This window comes from Miniopterus schreibersii (assembly GCF_964146895.1).
Source record: "Miniopterus schreibersii genome assembly, chromosome: 2".
NCBI lineage: Eukaryota > Metazoa > Chordata > Mammalia > Chiroptera > Miniopteridae > Miniopterus > Miniopterus schreibersii.
The window spans coordinates 187375802-187392029 of NC_138102.1; the positions used below are offsets into that span (position 1 = coordinate 187375802).

The window sequence follows — 16228 nt, forward strand, 5'->3', positions numbered from 1 at the left end:
GTGGTTGGCACATCAGAGCCTCTGGCTAACGTGTGCACTCTGGGCTGTGAGGGATCAGGTGAGCCCTGAAGGGCTCACAGGCGCTCAGCAGAGGCAAAACATGGGCCCAGAGGAAGCCATCTCCTCTGTCAGATGCTTGGGGGGCTGGGGGGACAGAACCCAGGAAGGCTTCCCGGAGGAGGCATCCTTCACGTGGTCTGGAGGTGCTGGTCTTCATCACCAGGCCCAGGACTCGGGTGGGGATAAAGCTGGTCCTGTGGACATACCACAGAACCACACGCCTTGCAGGCCCCGGAAAGTGATCCTCAGGATCTGAAGGGATGCTTTGTGTAGGCAGGTAGCTGAGGCAGTGGGGCCAGAGGCCTGCTTGGGGGGAGAACAGGCAGATGGAGGCCTGGAATCACAGGGAGGTCTCTGCAGAGAGCCTGCCGTGGGCAGACCCGACTGCCTTGCCTGGAAACCCTTCCGCACCCACCCCCAGCAACCGTGAGCTGGGCAGGCTGACTGTCCCAGGAGTCAGATGGCTGATTGTACAGGGACACAGGCAGGGGCTGCATCCCACCATGTGTTTGAAATGTAGGTTTTACTGTTGTTCAGGTGTGGTGAGGCCCGCAGGTCAGGAGACGCTGGCCATTGAAACAACAGTTTGTGCTCAAAGTCCTCAAGAGGAGGGGCCGTGCCACGGGGGCCACACAGGAGGCACAGGGAGCAGGGACAGCAGGCGCAGGAGCCCTCACTGTGGTCTCAGGGAGGAACAGGGCAGGGAGCAGGCTGAGGACAGGCTGTGCGAGTAATGTCAGGGCTCCGGGCACAGGGGCTGCCCCTGGTTGTCAGGTAGCTGGCCCTGGGTGATGCGGGCAGGTAGGGGCTGGCCCCCTAAGTAGAAGCCCCAGAGGAGGAGCGGGGTGGGCTCTAGACTGGCCGGTTTGCAGCTGAAGTTGTTCGTTGTCTAGGAACTGGCTGGCCTGGGAGGGGCAGTCTCTCCCATTCAGCAAGGCTCCGGATGCCAGAACATCAGAAAATGAAAGGCCTGATGAAGACACCTGTCCCCAGAAAGCACTCACCCCCACATGAGCCAGGACACTCTCCTTGCCCCAGCATCCCAGGCCATGCAGCCTGCTGCCCATCAGGTGGGCATTCAACATCACATGTCCATGTGCCCACAGGACTTGAGCAGGCTGGCCCAGTCCTGCAGGGTGGGATGAGCCCCTCCCCTCTTGGCAGCATCCTTTGTGGGCCCACACTGGCACCTGGCTCCATCAAGATGATGGAGGTCCAGGTGACCCGCCCAGGGAACAAGTCACACAGACCTCTGGTGGTAGCATTTGCCTTCTTGAGTGGGACTGGAGTCAAGCTTGGCTTTCCTGGCCCTCTCCATCCCCACCCCTTCGCACATGGAGCCCAGCTGGGCCCTGCACGGTCATCTCCTACATGTCTCCTGCCAGTGAGCACACAAATGCTGCTGGCTACAAAACATTCACACACGCATGGATTCAGGCAGGGCTTGGGGATACATTTCGCCGACTCCCTGGGATCTCCTCTTCAGTGGGATCACTCTGCCAGGCTGCCACCCACCTGTCCCCTGGGCCACGTCAGGCCAAATCCCGTCCAGAAGAGGCATGTCCCTTTGAGTACACGCAGTGCCCTTGGTGTGAGCTGACCTTTGCTGAGTCAGTGTCTTGCAGAAGCAAGCATCTCACTGGGGGTGGGAGGGTGGGGGTGGGGAAGGCTCCCTTTTCCCCGCCAGTGCAGGAAGGCATCAGTGGGTTCTAGTGTCCTCTGAAGCCCTCCTGCTCTGTCTTCTCACTTCTCCTCTAGCCCCCCGAGGGGTGAGTGGGGGATACTGTCTGTCTTTCCGAAGAGGAGAGGCTTGGGGAAAAACCTCGCAGCCCATTCCACAGCTGGGCCTCTGCTCACCACACCAGCCCAGCATGGGTGGGCCTCTTGACTTGCTCCAGACCCTGGGCAAGTTCCCCGGAGTGGACTGTGGCGCACCACCTGGTAAACACCGCTGCTCTCCTGTGTGAAGGTGGCCAAGGTGGTCAGGAGGGCAGAAACAATCTGTGCTTGTACAAAGGGAGTCAACATTGAAAACCGTCAGAGGGCATGGACCAGAGTGCCTGTCTTTGCCAAGACCAGCGGCAGCCCTGAGGGCAGCCAGGCCCCTGGGGAACCAGGAAGCTGGACCAGGGAGGCAGTGGCAGCCTGGCAGGCAGATAGCCCAGCCTGCTGGCCTGGAGAGATTATCTCTCACACCGTCCAGAGCACGGGGGTCACCCTCAGACTCAGATGTGGGAACCTGTGACCCCTCCAAGGCACCAGTGCCAGGGCAGCTCAGAAACCTGCGCTGTCTTCCTGGAACCCGAGGGGAAGACCAGCACCCAGCTCAGACTGCTGGTGGGCTGGACTGTCCTCTCCCTCCCAGGCCTGGCAGGGCATCTTCTACTCCAGGCTGAGGGGAGGAAAGCCTGCGGGGACGGTCATGCCAGTGGCCCCAGGGCAGCCTGTCCTAGGGACAGAAGCAGAGAGCCTCTGCCCCCTCCCTTTCCTAAAGAGAGCGCCTCTCAATGACCAGCGCCCCAGCCGAAGGTCACTGCAGCTTTCTGCAGCCTGGAGTCCTGGTCCAGGGCTGGCCCAGATCGGAGTCAGAGGGCACGTGGGCAGCGCAGTGTCCAGGCGGTGGGCGTGAGCTTCGGGGGAGCTGTCTGGGGCTGGGGGTCGGCGGGCAGGAAGCCACCACCACACCCACCATCTGTACAGGGCCGGGCAGGGCGCCCGTCCCCTTCCACGGGAGGGGCAGGGCTGGGCGGTGGGGGTGGCCGGGGGCACTGGGCATCCCCCTCCCACGCCCACTCCCGCCCCTGCCATCCCCCCGCCAGGCCGCTGGCCGCCTCCCGCTAAGCCCAACAGGGGTGGCCGCGCCAGCTCGTGCCCTGGGGAGGGGCTGGGCTCCCCCGCCGGCTGCGGGCGAGGGCTCCAGCCCGCCAGGCCCGCTGTCCCGAGGCCCCTCCGAGGGTTGGGGTCCCGGGACCCAGCCGCCAGGCCGAGGGATGGCCGCGCGCGGCCCCGGCGCCCCCTCCCCGCAGCGGGCAGCGCGCCCCGAGGGCGCCGGTCCAGCCCCGCGCGCCGCGCAGCCCGAGCTCCGCGCGCTTCGCCGCCCGCCCCGGGGCGGCCGCTCCTCTGTGCGGTTGGGCGCAGAGCCGCCTGCGGACGCCGTGCGAACAGCACCCGCCGCTCACGGACTGGGAGCTGCCCGGAGGACGCAGCGCGCCGCGAGGCCGCCCGCCCGGCGGCGGGCGCGGGACTCGAACTCGCCGCCCCGGGGCCGCCGCCTGCGTCCCAGGACCCGAGTCTCCGGGACCGAGCGATGCTTTTTTTTTCTTTTTTTTTTTCTTTCTTCTCGCGCGCGCGGCCCTCTGGGGATTGTAGTCCGCGCGCGCGGCCCCCTGGGAAGTGTAGTCCGGGCGAGCAGGAGGCTCGCGGAACTGCGCTTCCCGGCATGCCGCGCGCGGGCCCCGCCGGCCCGTCCGGCCGCCCCCCCGCCCCGCAGCCCGGCCCGCCCCGTCCGGTGGGGCGACGAGCCGCATGGACGCCGGCTGAGGAGCCCGCCGCCTCGGTACGCAGCGCGGGCCCGGGCGGGGGCGCGGGGCGGGCGGCGGGGCGCGGGCGGGGCGGGGCGGGCGCGGGCCGGGGTCTCGCGGGCCCGGCCCCTCCGGCGGCGGCCTCGCGCGGGCGGCGCAGCGGGGCTGCCATATGGCGGCGGAGCCCGGGGACCCGGTGACAGCCCGCTCCCCGCGCGCCTGGGCGCCCCGCGTCGGCCGTAACTTAGGCGCCACCAAGTTGGCGGCTGCGCCCCGTGGGAACCAGCCCCGGGAAGGGGCGGCGGCGCCCCCCGGCTCGCGGGGAGCCCCCGCTGACTCCGGGCCGGGACGGGCTCTTAGGGACCGGCGGCGGGTTGCCAGCGGGACCCCCCGGCTTCGGGGTCCCCTGGGGACACAGGCCCGGCTCCCGGAGCCCGGCCTTCGCCGCCGCTGCGCCCCCTGCGCCGCCACCCGGGGGAGCCCGGCCCCGCGCCACCGGCAGCTGGGGGGGACGCGGCGCCGTGTCCCCGGGGCCGCGGCGCCCAGCGGGGGGGGGGGGGGGGCGGCGCCCCGCAGCGCCGGCCGGTGCGGGCACCGCGCTGGGCGGGCTCCGGAGGCTCAGCCAGGGTGCTGGACCAGGGGCCGTCCAGGCCGCCAGCCCGGGCTCCGCCGGCGCGCCGTCCACGGTGACCCCAGACTTGGCCACACCTCCCCGAAGCAGGTCCTGCCAGGCCCGGGGTCTCCAGTGGCCAAGGGTGCCCAGGCCTGGGAAGTGGGAGCAGAGGGCAGGGCCTTGGGCCGCACCCTGCTGCCTCCCAGCCCGCATTCCTTTAGGCTGGTGGGTGGGTTTGGGACCCCAGTGGGTTGCTCGGGAGGCTGCATTTGGTGCTGGCTGGACTGGGAAGCCAGGCTGGCGTCCGGGAGGCAGCTTCTGGATTCCCGGTTTTCAGAGGGGAAAGGGTGAGAAGACCGGAGTCTTTTTCAGCCTGGGGCCATAGTGAAATACCATGGATGGGGCAGTCTAAACAAACTTTCCTCCCAGTTCTGGAGGCTGGAAGTGTACCGTCAGGGTGCCCGCTGCTCTGGTAGCTGGTCAGGACCCTCTTCCCGGCTGCCTTCTCGCCGTGTCCTCACGTGGCCAGCTCCTGGGGTCTCTTCTCTTGGGCACTAATCCCATGATGGGCCCCACCGTCCTGACCTCATGTGAACCTGGTCACCTTCCAGAGGCCCCACCTCCTAACACCATGTTGGGGTTAGAGCTTCAACACATGAACTTGGGGACACAATTCAGTCCATAGCAGTGGGACCCGGGAGAAGGGAGAGCTGCCTGGGCTGGACCGGTGGGAACCTAGGGCCTGCCACGCACACCGTGAGCTCTGATGTCCTCAGCTTGTGTCCTGTAACACAGTAACTTCATTCCGCGTGGGACAACTTAACGTGTTGCTCCGATTTGTGTCCCAGGGCTACACACCCCGGGTGGATCCCTAACACAAGTGAGCCAGCTCCCTCCCCGGCGTACTTGGCAAGACAGGTCCTCCCAGGCTGTCGGGAATTCCCACAGTTTGGAGTTTGTTTTCCCAGAAGCGTGTGGGTGATTCTGCTGCTGTCATCTGTGTGAAGTGTTATGGTTTCCAAAGCCAGATACCGGTGCTGTCCCCCGCAGACGGGGACAGGCCTCGGAGAGCTCCTGTTTCCCCAGCAGAGGGAAGCTCAGAGGGGTCCAGAGTTCATGGGCCAAAGTGGCATCTGTGTGCGGCATGCGTTTTGCAGCCTAGAGAGACCCTATTGTGTGTGGCTGGGGGGCTGCTGGGGGGCTACTCTCACAGCTCTGGAGGCAGGAGTCCTAGCAGGTACAAGCTTCCTGCCCAAGGCCACGTAGTGCTAAGAGGCTGGTCTGAGGTCTGGCCAACCCCGTGGCCATCGCCCGAAGCACAGTTGCCGGCAGGTAGCAAACCAGCTGGCCTGTTTGCCAGACGGACTTGCTGTGGGCAGCCTTGCTCAGGAGCCACCCTTCTAACAGTGATGCCCGGCACCCCAGGCTGGGCTCCGTCAGAAGCTCCTCCTGCTGTGTGCTGGGCCCTGCTGGCCACCTGGAGCTCTGATGGCTTGTGGGGGGCTGGGATCTGGAGCCTGGGTTTGGGAGGGGGCACATTTATGCCCCCTTGAGGGTGTCAGCCAGTGTCTGGTGGGACCTGTCAGTCCAGAGATTTTGTGGCAGGAAACTGGGAAGGACGCAGATGCTCCCCCAGCAGCCGCCTGCGGGTGTGGGGAGACGGAGGCTGGGCCCATCAGTCTGTGGGGCTGGGCCCTTTGCTCCCTCCGGGCAGCTGGGAGAGGCTCCAGCCATAAATATCTGAAAATGTTAACGGTGAGCAGGGAAAGGGGGGGAGGGTTAATGACCCACCTCAGTCCCCTCCTGCGTAGATATCGCCAAGGCCTTGCCAAAGATGAGGGAACCAGACAAGATATTAGAAGGTGTTACCTGACATGCTAACATCAGGGAGATGCTTCTCGGGATGAGGGGATCAGGGATGCAGTGGTGGAGGGGCCTCCTTCCTGCTGACCTGGCCTCTGGGGAGTAGCTGCCCCGCCATCACGGGGCTCACGACTTGTCTGTGGCCAGATGGGCTTGCCTGCCTGGCCCCCATGGGCACTGGTTTCCTCCTGGGTGTCAGAGGGTGGGTCTGGCCAGGCTGAGTGCAGGGAAGGTGAGGGCAGAGGCCGGCCCAGCCCTGTGGCCACCAAAGGCTCGGGAGGGAAGGCTCAGGCACCGATGCTGTCAGCACTGTGTTTTCCTACGTTGTTGTAGTGCTTGTGCTGCTTGGAGGTAAGACCTGTCTGCTTTTCTCTGTAAAGTGTGTCGAGGACGACTCTGTCCAGCTTTGCCTTCTGGGCCAGCCCAGGAGCAAGAGGTGGAGGCCCCGAGCTGTGCTCTCTGGGCCCCTGGCTCAGGCACAGCTTCCTGTTTCTGTTCCGGTTGGTGCCTTGCATCAGGGGAGAGCTTTACTCTGTGACGCTGGAAGGAGGTGCTGGGAGGGGTGAGGCCCAGGTGAGCCACTGCCCTTGACCAGGTGCCAGCCAAGCTGCTGCTACTTCCTGGACAGGGGACACCCGGCGGGAGGCCCTGGCTGGGCTCCCCTTCCTGTTCCGCGGGGCCGGCTGCCACCTTCCTCACTGGCTGCCCTGCTGCTGGGAGCCCGGAGCTCCCTTTGGCCCTAAGCCTGTGGTTCCCCTGCCTGACCCTTCATCCTCGGGATGGACCGCCCCCTTCTTGGTCAGCTCAGGCCCGTCTGAGTGTCGTGGACCGCAGACCTTGCGGTTACCCCAGGAGGCAGCCCTGCTCTGTACCAGCTGCCCCGATGGCTCCTCCCGGCCCCAGGAGGGAAAGCGGAAGTTCAGAGGCGCCGTGGGGGCCGGGTCAGCAGTGAGGTTGGGGACAGGGTCTGACGTCGCATCGCGCTCATTCTATTATTTGTTTTTCCTTCTTGTCATGAAAGTTTTGAAAAGTGCAGCAATAGAGAACCTGAGCCCTGGGGGAGGGGGGCTCCATTGGTTAGAGCATCTTCCTGATACACCAAGGTTGAGGGTTTGATCTCTAGTCAGGGCACATATAAGAGTCAACCAACGAGTGCGTGAGTGGAAAAACCCATGTTTCTCTCTCTCCTTTCCCTTCTCTCTTAAATCAGTAAATAAAATTTAGAAAAACATGAACCTGAAGTGAACCCTTGGCACGTACTGAAGCCCCTGTGGGGTCCATCCTGTGTGTCCCCCGGCTGCTGCTGAGTCATGGCCAGAGATCGTGTCTGTCTGTGTAAGGCCATGTCTGTCAGACCACGACTCCACGCCACGACTACAACCAAGTAACAGTCCTCTGTGACGCCAGTCGCTTGTCCAGGTTCTGTGGGGCCCTCGTGGTTCTATTTGGCGTTCCCGCCATGCCTTCCTGGGTCTGCGTGCTGGCCGCCTGTCCTGGGGCGGCAGAACCCTGGCTCCGTCAGGCGCTGGTGGGGCTCTCGGTGGCCTCGGGGAGGCGCAGTGATGGGACAGTCGCGTGGTCACATGTCATGTGCTGCTCCTTCACCCCTCACCAGGGTTCCCGTGGAAGGGGCCGGCCCATGGGCCTCCCAAGTCTGTGCTGACATCTGTGTGCAGGTGACTGACCATGTTGCACTGTGTCGCCCGCGCTGACTCAGCGTGGACAGTAGCCACGGCTCTGTCCACAGATGCCCGAGACAGCCCCCAGGGTCCAGCACTAACGTGATGCAGATTCACTCCATCTACTGGGTTTCTCCTTTTAAGGAGTTCTGTGAAGTGTGTTTTGTTCCAAAGTCAGAGAGGAACCTGGTCCACCCGGCCGCCCCCGTCCCTGCTGGGTCAAAAGGAGGCGGGGGTAGCAAGTCCCAGGCTCACTGGCCACGACCCACGCTGCAGGGTTGGCCTGGTGCTCATGGCGGCGTCTCCCACCTGCCCCACCCAGCCCTGGCACCCTGGTGGCTGGTGACGTCAGGCAGGGAGGCTTCAGTCCTACCCAGGGGTCATTCAAGACGACCAACAGAGACTGAGCCCCCTGACGGGGCCCCGGGCACGGCCCGGCTCCAGGTGAGGACGTGCACCTGTGTCTGCAGGCTCCCGTCAGTGCCAGAGCCTCGGCGCAGCCATGGAGGAGGAAGAGGAGCAGCCGCCTCAGGAGGTAGGGCCGCCGGGCGGGCTGCCTCCTGCGCAGCCTCGGGCTCAGGGCCCCACAGCCTCTCAGTGGAGGGAGGGTCCCCAAGGATGCTCCCCTCAGGGTGGCCTTAGGTCGCTCAGCTGCTCTTGGCATAGAAGAGCTTCACGGGGTGCTCCCGGGTGGCTGCCTGCAGAGCGATCGTCACGCAGAGCCTTCTGGTCCTGGGGCGAGTGGGCCTCGGGTAAAGTGGACATACAGGGCTGAGGCAGCCCCCGAGGAGGTGGGCACCCTGACTCAGACACGCCCCTTCCCTCTACAGGCCAACGCAGAACCCACTGTGACCTCAGGCGCTTCGGAGATGGTGCCCCGGGTGCCGTCCGGAGAACCCCAGAACCTGTGTTCGTGTCCCCAAGATCACTCGGTGCTGGGCAGCAGGGGTGGGCAGCCCCAAACTTCTGGTGACGGACCCTGGCTGCCCTGGGGCATTGGGGGGGCCTTTTGAGCACAAGTGGGATGAGCAGAGCTGCAGCTGTTCCCCTCGGGGTGCAGAGCCGGTGCCTCAGAGCTGCCCTGGGTGCTCCCCTTAGGATGGGGTCTGGTCAGCTGCCTGCTGTGAGGGAGGACCGGTGACTCAGCGTGCGCAGCCAGAGGCCCTCCCCCTGCAGACGGTGCCCCCGTGCACATCTGGGTCCCACCATGCAGTGCAGCCCCACCCGCACCCTGGTGGCTCACCCCAAGCTGGGCCTTGTGTCCTTGCAGCCGACGTGGACGCCTTCAACCTGCTTCTGGAGATGAAGCTGAAGAGGCGGCGAGAACGGCCCCAGCTGCCACGCACGGTGACGGAGCTGGAGGCCGAGGACGGCAGCAGGGTGTACGTGGTGGGCACGGCCCACTTCAGCGATGACAGCAAGAGGGACGTCGTGAAGGTGACAGCTGTCGCGGTGGTTGGAGCCCAGAAGGGCCACACCTCCCGACACCAGGGCTGCTCGGGGCTCCTGTTTCGCCTCCCCTGGTCTCCCTACCTGCTCCCCCAGGATGGGCAGCCTGTTCCAGAACTTTCTCTCTTTAGTTGCTTTTTAACCTGAGCTGTTCCCGCAGTCATTGAGTCCCACTGGATTGCCTGGGGGCTCTACTCGCAGGGCACAGGGAGCGGCCCAGGGTGACGGGTGTCCTCGCAGGGTCCCAGGGAGCAGGGCCCAGGGTGACATATTTCCTTGCAGACAATCCGGGCGGTGCAGCCGGACGTGGTGGTGGTGGAGCTGTGCCAGTACCGCGTGTCCATGCTGAAGATGGACGAGCGCACGCTGCTGCGGGAGGCCAAGGAGATCAGCCTGGAGAAACTGCAGCAGGCGGTGAGGCAGGTGCGTGTGGCCGTGGGCTGGGCCACCGCTGGGCCACCTTCAGTCAGCTGTGCTGCCAATCCTGCCTGTGAGCCTGAGGCCCCCTGGTCATGGGACCCAAGGTAGACCTGGCCATCCAGCTAGTGCAGAGGTGCCCAGCCCACCTGAGGCTCTGTTAAGGACCCTCCACCCTGGCATGTGGCAGGGGAGAGGCTCTCACCAGGTTTCAAAGGAGTAAGAGGGCCGGGTTTGCTGATCGTCACGGGATGGGGTGGTCTCTGCCATCTGTCCTACCTGCCAGCCCGGAGCAGTACCCTCAGCATGTCCCCCACACGTGGTCCCCGGGCCCAGGGCCCGAGTCCACTGCACCGACCACGGGCAGAGGATGCTGGTCTGGAGGGGAAGGAGTGTCCAGTGCAGAAGCTGGGCAGGCCGTCCACACTACAGCCCTGACATGAGCTGGCCCTGGGCCCACCTGGGCCCTGGCTCACAGCTGGCTCGGCCTCTCCCACAGAACGGGGTCATGTCAGGACTGATGCAGATGCTGCTGCTGAAGGTGTCAGCCCACATCACCGAGCAGCTGGGCATGGCGCCCGGCGGCGAGTTCAGGGAGGCCTTCAAGGAGGTGGGCCTGGCTCAGCCGGGAGGGCTTGGGGCTCGGGGCACCCTGGGGTCTGGGCTCCCCCAACCAGCCTTGGCCTCTGCCCCAGGCCAGCAAGGTCCCCTTCTGCAAGTTCCACCTGGGTGACCGGCCCATCCCAGTCACCTTCAGGAGGGCCGTCGCCGCCCTGTCCTTCTGGCAGAAGGTCAAGCTGGCCTGGGGCCTGTGCTTCCTGTCGGACCCCATCAGGTAGGGCTCCCTCGGTCTCCCGCTGCAGTTCCAGCCCAGGAGTGATGCCCAGAAGCCTGGGGGGGTCTGCAGGGTGCCAGCCCACACATGGCTGAACCCCACAGAGCACACGTCCCTCTTGTCCTTGGGCTGAGCCTCACGGGCCCTCCCAGCCCTCCCTTCCGCCATGACCCAAACAGAGGGTGTCTGGTCCCTGCCCCGGGTGAGCAGCACCTGCCGCCCCCTGCTGGTGGCCCTGTCCTGGGGCTGGCAACACGCCCTCTGCCTCCAGCAAGGACGATGTTGAGCGGTGCAAGCAGAAGGACCTGCTGGAGCAGATGATGGCGGAGATGATCGGTGAGTTCCCGGACCTGCACCGCACCATCGTCTCGGAGCGGGACATCTACCTGACCTACATGCTGCGGCAGGCCGCCCGGCGCCTTGAGCTGCCTCGCTCCTCTGATGGTGAGAACAGGCCCAGTGGGGGTTCCCTGAAACCCGTCACTGACGCAGGTGCTGACGGGTTGCTCCCCCCACAGCTGAGCCCAGGAAATGTGTCCCCTCTGTGGTGGTGGGCGTCGTGGGCATGGGCCATGTCCCCGGCATTGAGAAGAACTGGACCACTGACCTCAACATCCAGGAGATCATGACGTGAGTGCCGTCCACCCCGAGCACCGAGCTAGGCTGGGGGATGGAGGGGAACACAGCAGGGCCTGGGCTGGGGCTGGGTGCACACGTCCGGCACCAGGCCCAGCCTGCCCTCCCTCCGCCAGCGTCCCCCCACCATCCATCTCCAGCCGAGTGTCCCGGCTGGCCGTGAAGGTCGCTTTCTTGGGCCTGCTGGGCTACGGCCTGTACTGGATGGGGCGCCGCACCGCCACCCTGGTCCTGTCGCTGCCTGCCACCCAGTACTGCCTGCAGAGAGCGTCTTCCGCCCGGCCGGACCAGTAGGAAGGACCAAGGGAGCCACCACAGCTGAGGGGGCCGCATGCAGCTGTTCCCCCGTACCAGCTGAGGGCGCAGGGTCGGCCCCCTGAGGAGCTCCTGGGCACCACCCCCATGGGGACCCAGGCCCAGCCTTGCCTGCCCTCCCCCGACCCACCCAAATAAAGAATTATTTAACTACTCTGAGCTCAGGCTTCCCAGCCCCGCCCCCACCAGGGGCCATTCATGGGGTTCATGGGCATCAGGACAAGGGTCAGGGGAGGAGCTGAGATGCACCCTGGCCCTCAGCCCCCAAGCAGTGGGGCATGTGGGCCCCTGCCGGCCAGCCCCTCCCTCACTGTGCCTTTGATGGGTGCTGGTCGCAGGAACGTCCCCTCAGGAGCCCGGGTTGGCCAAACTTGGTGGCCCTGGACGCTCGGCCTACAGAGATTGTGTGTTTTGGGCTTTTTTAAATTTGTGAAATTTTTTACTCAGGTAATTTTAACTTAAACTGAAGCAAATGTCAGGAAATACTAGCCTTAAATCTGGTTGGGACATAGGGGTCTTGGTCCTGAGACGGGAGCACGCGGGGAGGTCAGCCTTGGCCGTGGGGCAGGATGCGCCCTCCCGCTGCCCCCTTCAGCTGCCTCCAGCCCACGGTGCCAGGGGTGACATGTCAGGGCTGAGGGGTTGGACCTGCCTCCTGTGTGTCTGGTGGGGGCCGTGGTTTCCCAACCTCTGTGGACAGATGGTGCATGTCCGCCAGGGCTCACCAGTTTGCACATGTGCCAGCAGGCACCCACCACCCTCCCGTGCACCCACCTCGGGTGGTGCAGGCAGAGGCTCCCGGTCGGGCTGGCCCCGCCCGGCATTTCCGCCTCGGTCGTTACTCGTGTGTGTAGTCAATCAACCTGGTCTGTCCCCGACGTGGCTCCATGAAGCCCGTATCTGGGCCACGTGATTGTGTTGACTTGGTGTCTAACCAAATCAGGTGAAACCCACGCCAAGAGCTAGGCTGGAACCCTGGGCTGGGCCGTGTCCTTCCTGTTGTTCACATGCGTGTGTACATGTTCCTGAAATAAAAGCTAATTTTTGAAGCTCCTGTTTTGTAAAATGTGTGAAATGGGACTAAGTGACCAGGGAGGGGGTGCTCCCCTGGGCCACAGTGGAGTGGGGCAGCAGGGGCCTGGGCTGGGGGGCAGAATGCTGGTACTGAGATGGAACTGCCACCACCTCAGAGGATACAGGGCCTGGGACCCTGGAACCAGCCCATCCCAAGTGTGAACCCCAGGCCAGTGAGGGCACCAGCCAAGGGGAAGTGTGTTTGGAGGACACTCACCCCTGGTCCATGTCCTTGGCTCCTCCACCCTGCTCAGTGCCCCCACCCTGGCTCTGGGGAGGGGAGGAGGTGGGTGAGCCCAGCGCCCAGAACAAAAGGCATGTAGGGGCCCAGCAGCTCAGATCTGCTTAGAAAGACCACAGTGAGCACTGAGGGTGGCTCGGCTGTCCACGGGCAGGCATGGAGGGAGCTGGGGGCATAGAGAGGGTGGCTGGTGGGGATGTGGGGGAGGCTCTCCCCCCATGATATCTGTTCCCCAGGAAGCATGGCTGTGGGTCTTGGGCTGGGTCTTGCTGCTCACCTCTGCCTCTGCCCTGGGCCAGCTCCCTGGTGCAACACCACAGGCCGGGAAGAGGGGCCCACGGGCCCATGGGCCTCACTAACCTAGATAGGCTGGGAGTCCTCTCCACAGGTTCACGTGGTGTGGCTGGAACCCTGAGCTCTGGTGGGCAGAGTGATGCATGCTGGGCAGCCTCTGACCCATCACCGGGGGGCTGCACCCTGTAGGCCTCTCAGCTCCCACAAGGACCTGCCTGGGGGAAGGGCAGACAAGGACAAGGTCCTGCTCCATCTGTGTTAGGAGGGGCCGGCTGGGCTTGGGGCAGCACCCACTGCCAGGCCAGGAGGAGGAAGGCAGGGAGACAAAGGCTGACCCTCCTAGGGCAGCGGGGGTGGGGGGGGCGGTCCACAATGGACACACTGGGGGAGGTGGTGTCTAAGGACAGTGGGAGGCACTGAGAGTCTGGCCGAGGGCCAGGGGCTAGCAAACCCATGGATCCTAAGGGACAGCCGCTTCCAAGAGAGAAGGTGCCTGAGGCAGGTGTCCCGAGCTGAGGGGACAGTGGCTACCCATCTGCCAGAAGCAAGGTTATGTCATCTGTTGTATCATTGTGGGGGCTCTGGTCCAGTCACCCAGAGAGCACCGCCCCTTCTCAGACCCTGGCCCCTCCTGACCCTTATCTCCCATGGCAAAGAACCGTTCTCAGAGCCGGGTGAACCGTGGGCTCTAGGCAGAGGAGCCGGCGCCCCCTTCCGGGTGAGCAGCCTGTGGCATAGGGGGCAAGGAGGTACTGAGAATGCATCATTTGTAAAAGCAAGAGCAGTTTCTGGGCAAGGTGGGCAGGGAAGGGCCGAGCCCAGCAGCTTGCCTTCTGGGTCCATCTCAGACCTCACACCCAGGCACAGGCAATCGCTGAGCGTTGTTCATGGTCAGGAAAGGCTGGGAGAGACCTAAACATCCACCTCTGAGAGAATGAACGAAGACAGACACCCGGGATGCAACGTTAGTGAACAAAGGAAGCCGCAAAGGGGGGTGTAAAATAACACACCTTGTGGGCACCGGCTGTGAATTTTCACTCTCTTTCTGAGCATTTGAAATCGTTACAATGCATGTTTGTGGTACATTTAGGAGACAGTAAGATTTCACTTTTTCCAATGAAGAGAAAGTGCTTAGGGGAGCGTGACATCCTCTCGGGCAGGAGGGCAGGCCTGCGTGGTCCGCCCCGGCACAGTGGGCCTGCCTGCCTGTGCTCCCAGGTCCTCTGAGACGTGCGTGCAGATGGGGGCGGGGAGAGGCCTCTGGACCCGGAGAGCTGCTGGCAAGAGTACGAACAGGGCTTGCCAGACGCAGGAGGTAGGAGGGCGGTGCTGCCCGTGGGCACAGGGGTGTTGCCAGTTGCCTCAGGTACTTGTCCCTGAGATCACAGCTTTGCTTTGTTTTTTTTTAATTTATTTTTTTAAATCCTCACCCGAGGATATTGATTTCAGAGAGAGTGGGAGAGACAGAGAAACATCGATTGGTTGCCTCCCACAGACACCCCGACCCAGGCTGGGGATCAGGCCTGCAACAGAGGTACGTGCCCTTGACCTCCGGGAATGGAACCCGTGACCCTTCGGTCCGACCCTCTAACCACTGAGCCAAACCAGCCAGAGCCCTGAGGCCACAGCTTTGATGCCCACCAGGAACGCAGGGCAGACGCTGGGGCTGGGGGTGGCTGCCGGCTGGCAGCTGCCATCACTCCAGCCCTGGCTGGTGGTACAGTGACTGCGTCCAGGCTGCTCTCAACAGGCCACGGGCGGTGGCTGGAGTACACAGGGGCCTTAGGCGTGCCCTGGTTTGGGGGTAACTACACGGGGGCCCTGCGCTCCAGCATGTCCCGCAAGGCCTAGGCCCGCACCACGTGGCAGGGAGCCTCATTAAGTGTTCAGCCCGCTGTCCCCATCCTTGCATTTCCTCCTTGTGGGTCAGGACGGGGGGGGACCCGGTCAGCTCCTGCCAGCAGCACCTGCCCAGAAGGACAAACCTGGGGGAGCCCAGGAGGCCGTGTAGCCCAACAGTGAGGCCAGAGGCAATGATGAGAGCTGGGAGGCCTGTGCTGACCTGCTGGAACCCTTGGCACCCACCAGGTGTGCCCTGCCACTGTGAGCTTGGTGAGGGCAGCCGGTGGGGCACAGAGCCTGGCGCTGGCCCTCAGTAACCCGTCCCTCCAGATTCAGAGCCTGGGTAAGACAGTGGGGTGAGGGAGAGGAGGTAAGTCAGGAGGGCGGGGCCTGGGGTTCAGGCCGGGTCTCCGGGCAGTGAGGGAAGAGGCTGGGAACAGGGCACCCTGCCTGCGGGCAGGTGGAAGGGAAGCTGGGCTGCAGGGCGCCAAACACCTACAGGGACCTCACCACGTGGTCCCCCTCATCTGGGTGACCCCCCACCCCACACAAGGTAGTGTCACTGACCATCTCGTGGAGAACCCTGAGATGGTGAGGGGTTCCCCGAGGTCACGCAGCCTGCAGGGCGGAGCCGGTGCACAGAGGTCAGGGGGCGCACGCTGGGGCCCCGGGGCGGCCCCTTGGAGCTCAGCGCAGGATCCTGCCAGGCGGGACTTGGGAGTTTGCGGGGAGTCTCCGGCCCAGCTCCTGGTCTCGGGTTTTACTTTGGAGCCGGAGCGGGGGGTGGGGGGAGTGGGGGGCATGACTAGGAAACCCCTCCAAGGACCAGGCGCGCTCCCCGCCCACAAATAAGCGGGGTCAGCTCATTGGGGCTCCTCTGGCCCTAACCCCGAGTGATTCTGCCGCCTGACCCCCCTCCTTACCTGGGGGCGGGCCTTGGAGACCAGGCGTGGCCGGCGTGCCCCCCCCCCGCATCCGCGGGGGGCTCTCTGGGCCGGGCGCTGCCCCCGCAGCTCGAGACACAGGCAACCGGGGGCGCTCGTCCCACGGACCAGCGCGGTGCGCGGAGACTCGGGGTGACTCGGGGCGCGACAGGCGGGCACACCGCGCACGCACGTGGGGCGCCCCGCTCCGCGCGGAGGGGGAGCGCGAGCCAAGCCCGGCTCCCGGGGGCCCCGCCCTGGGGCTGCCCCCGGCCCGGCCCGCCCACCGCCCTCGGCCGGAGCTGCGGAGACGCCGTCCGTCCGGCCCCGCTGCCCGCGCAGCAGCCGACAGCCGGGGCCGCCGGGGTCTCCGGGCGGGGCCTCCGGGGCCTGCGGCCGAGGCGCGGGCGGCGCCCTCCGCTCCGGGAGACCCGCCGCGCCCCGAGCCCCGGGGCAGCGCCGCGGA

The 16228-nt window shown here is 64.9% G+C and overlaps 1 protein-coding gene and 1 long non-coding RNA gene across 4 annotated transcripts; one reads left to right on the forward strand and one right to left on the reverse strand.

Annotated features, from left to right (window-relative positions):
* The first annotated feature begins 3590 nt into the window (after positions 1-3590).
* TRABD (TraB domain containing) lies at positions 3591-12437 on the forward strand. Of its 3 annotated transcripts, none has more exons than XM_081129815.1 (10): positions 3591-3616; positions 8207-8271; positions 8567-8684; positions 9007-9173; positions 9468-9608; positions 10102-10212; positions 10298-10437; positions 10709-10881; positions 10956-11067; positions 11190-12437. In XM_081129815.1, the coding sequence occupies exons 2-10, from the start codon at positions 8239-8241 to the stop codon at positions 11365-11367; spliced, it is 1173 nt and encodes a 390-aa protein (XP_080985941.1). In that variant the 5' UTR covers positions 3591-3616; positions 8207-8238; the 3' UTR covers positions 11368-12437. The 3 variants fall into 3 exon arrangements, with proteins under 3 accessions (XP_080985941.1, XP_080985942.1, XP_080985940.1); XM_081129816.1 differs by having other exon boundaries at positions 8567-8645; XM_081129814.1 differs by lacking the exon at positions 3591-3616 and having other exon boundaries at positions 8212-8271; positions 8567-8705.
* Positions 7212-10191, reverse strand: LOC308553698. Its single transcript, XR_013998267.1, has 3 exons — positions 8980-10191; positions 8195-8857; positions 7212-7885 (listed from the first exon to the last, which is right to left on the reverse strand). It is a non-coding gene; the product is annotated as an uncharacterized lncRNA (long non-coding RNA).
* Positions 12438-16228: the final 3791 nt, after the last annotated feature.

Bases quoted from the DNA above. Each gene is read 5' to 3' on its own strand.
- TRABD (XM_081129814.1), top strand. From the start codon at position 8,239: ATGGAGGAGGAAGAGGAGCAGCCGCCTCAGGAG. The intron at 8,272-8,566 runs GTAGGGCCGCCG...TTCCCTCTACAG, and splicing joins AGGAGCAGCCGCCTCAGGAG to GCCAACGCAGAACCCACTGT. The intron at 8,706-9,006 runs GTGACGGACCCT...GTGTCCTTGCAG, and splicing joins TGGGCAGCCCCAAACTTCTG to CCGACGTGGACGCCTTCAAC.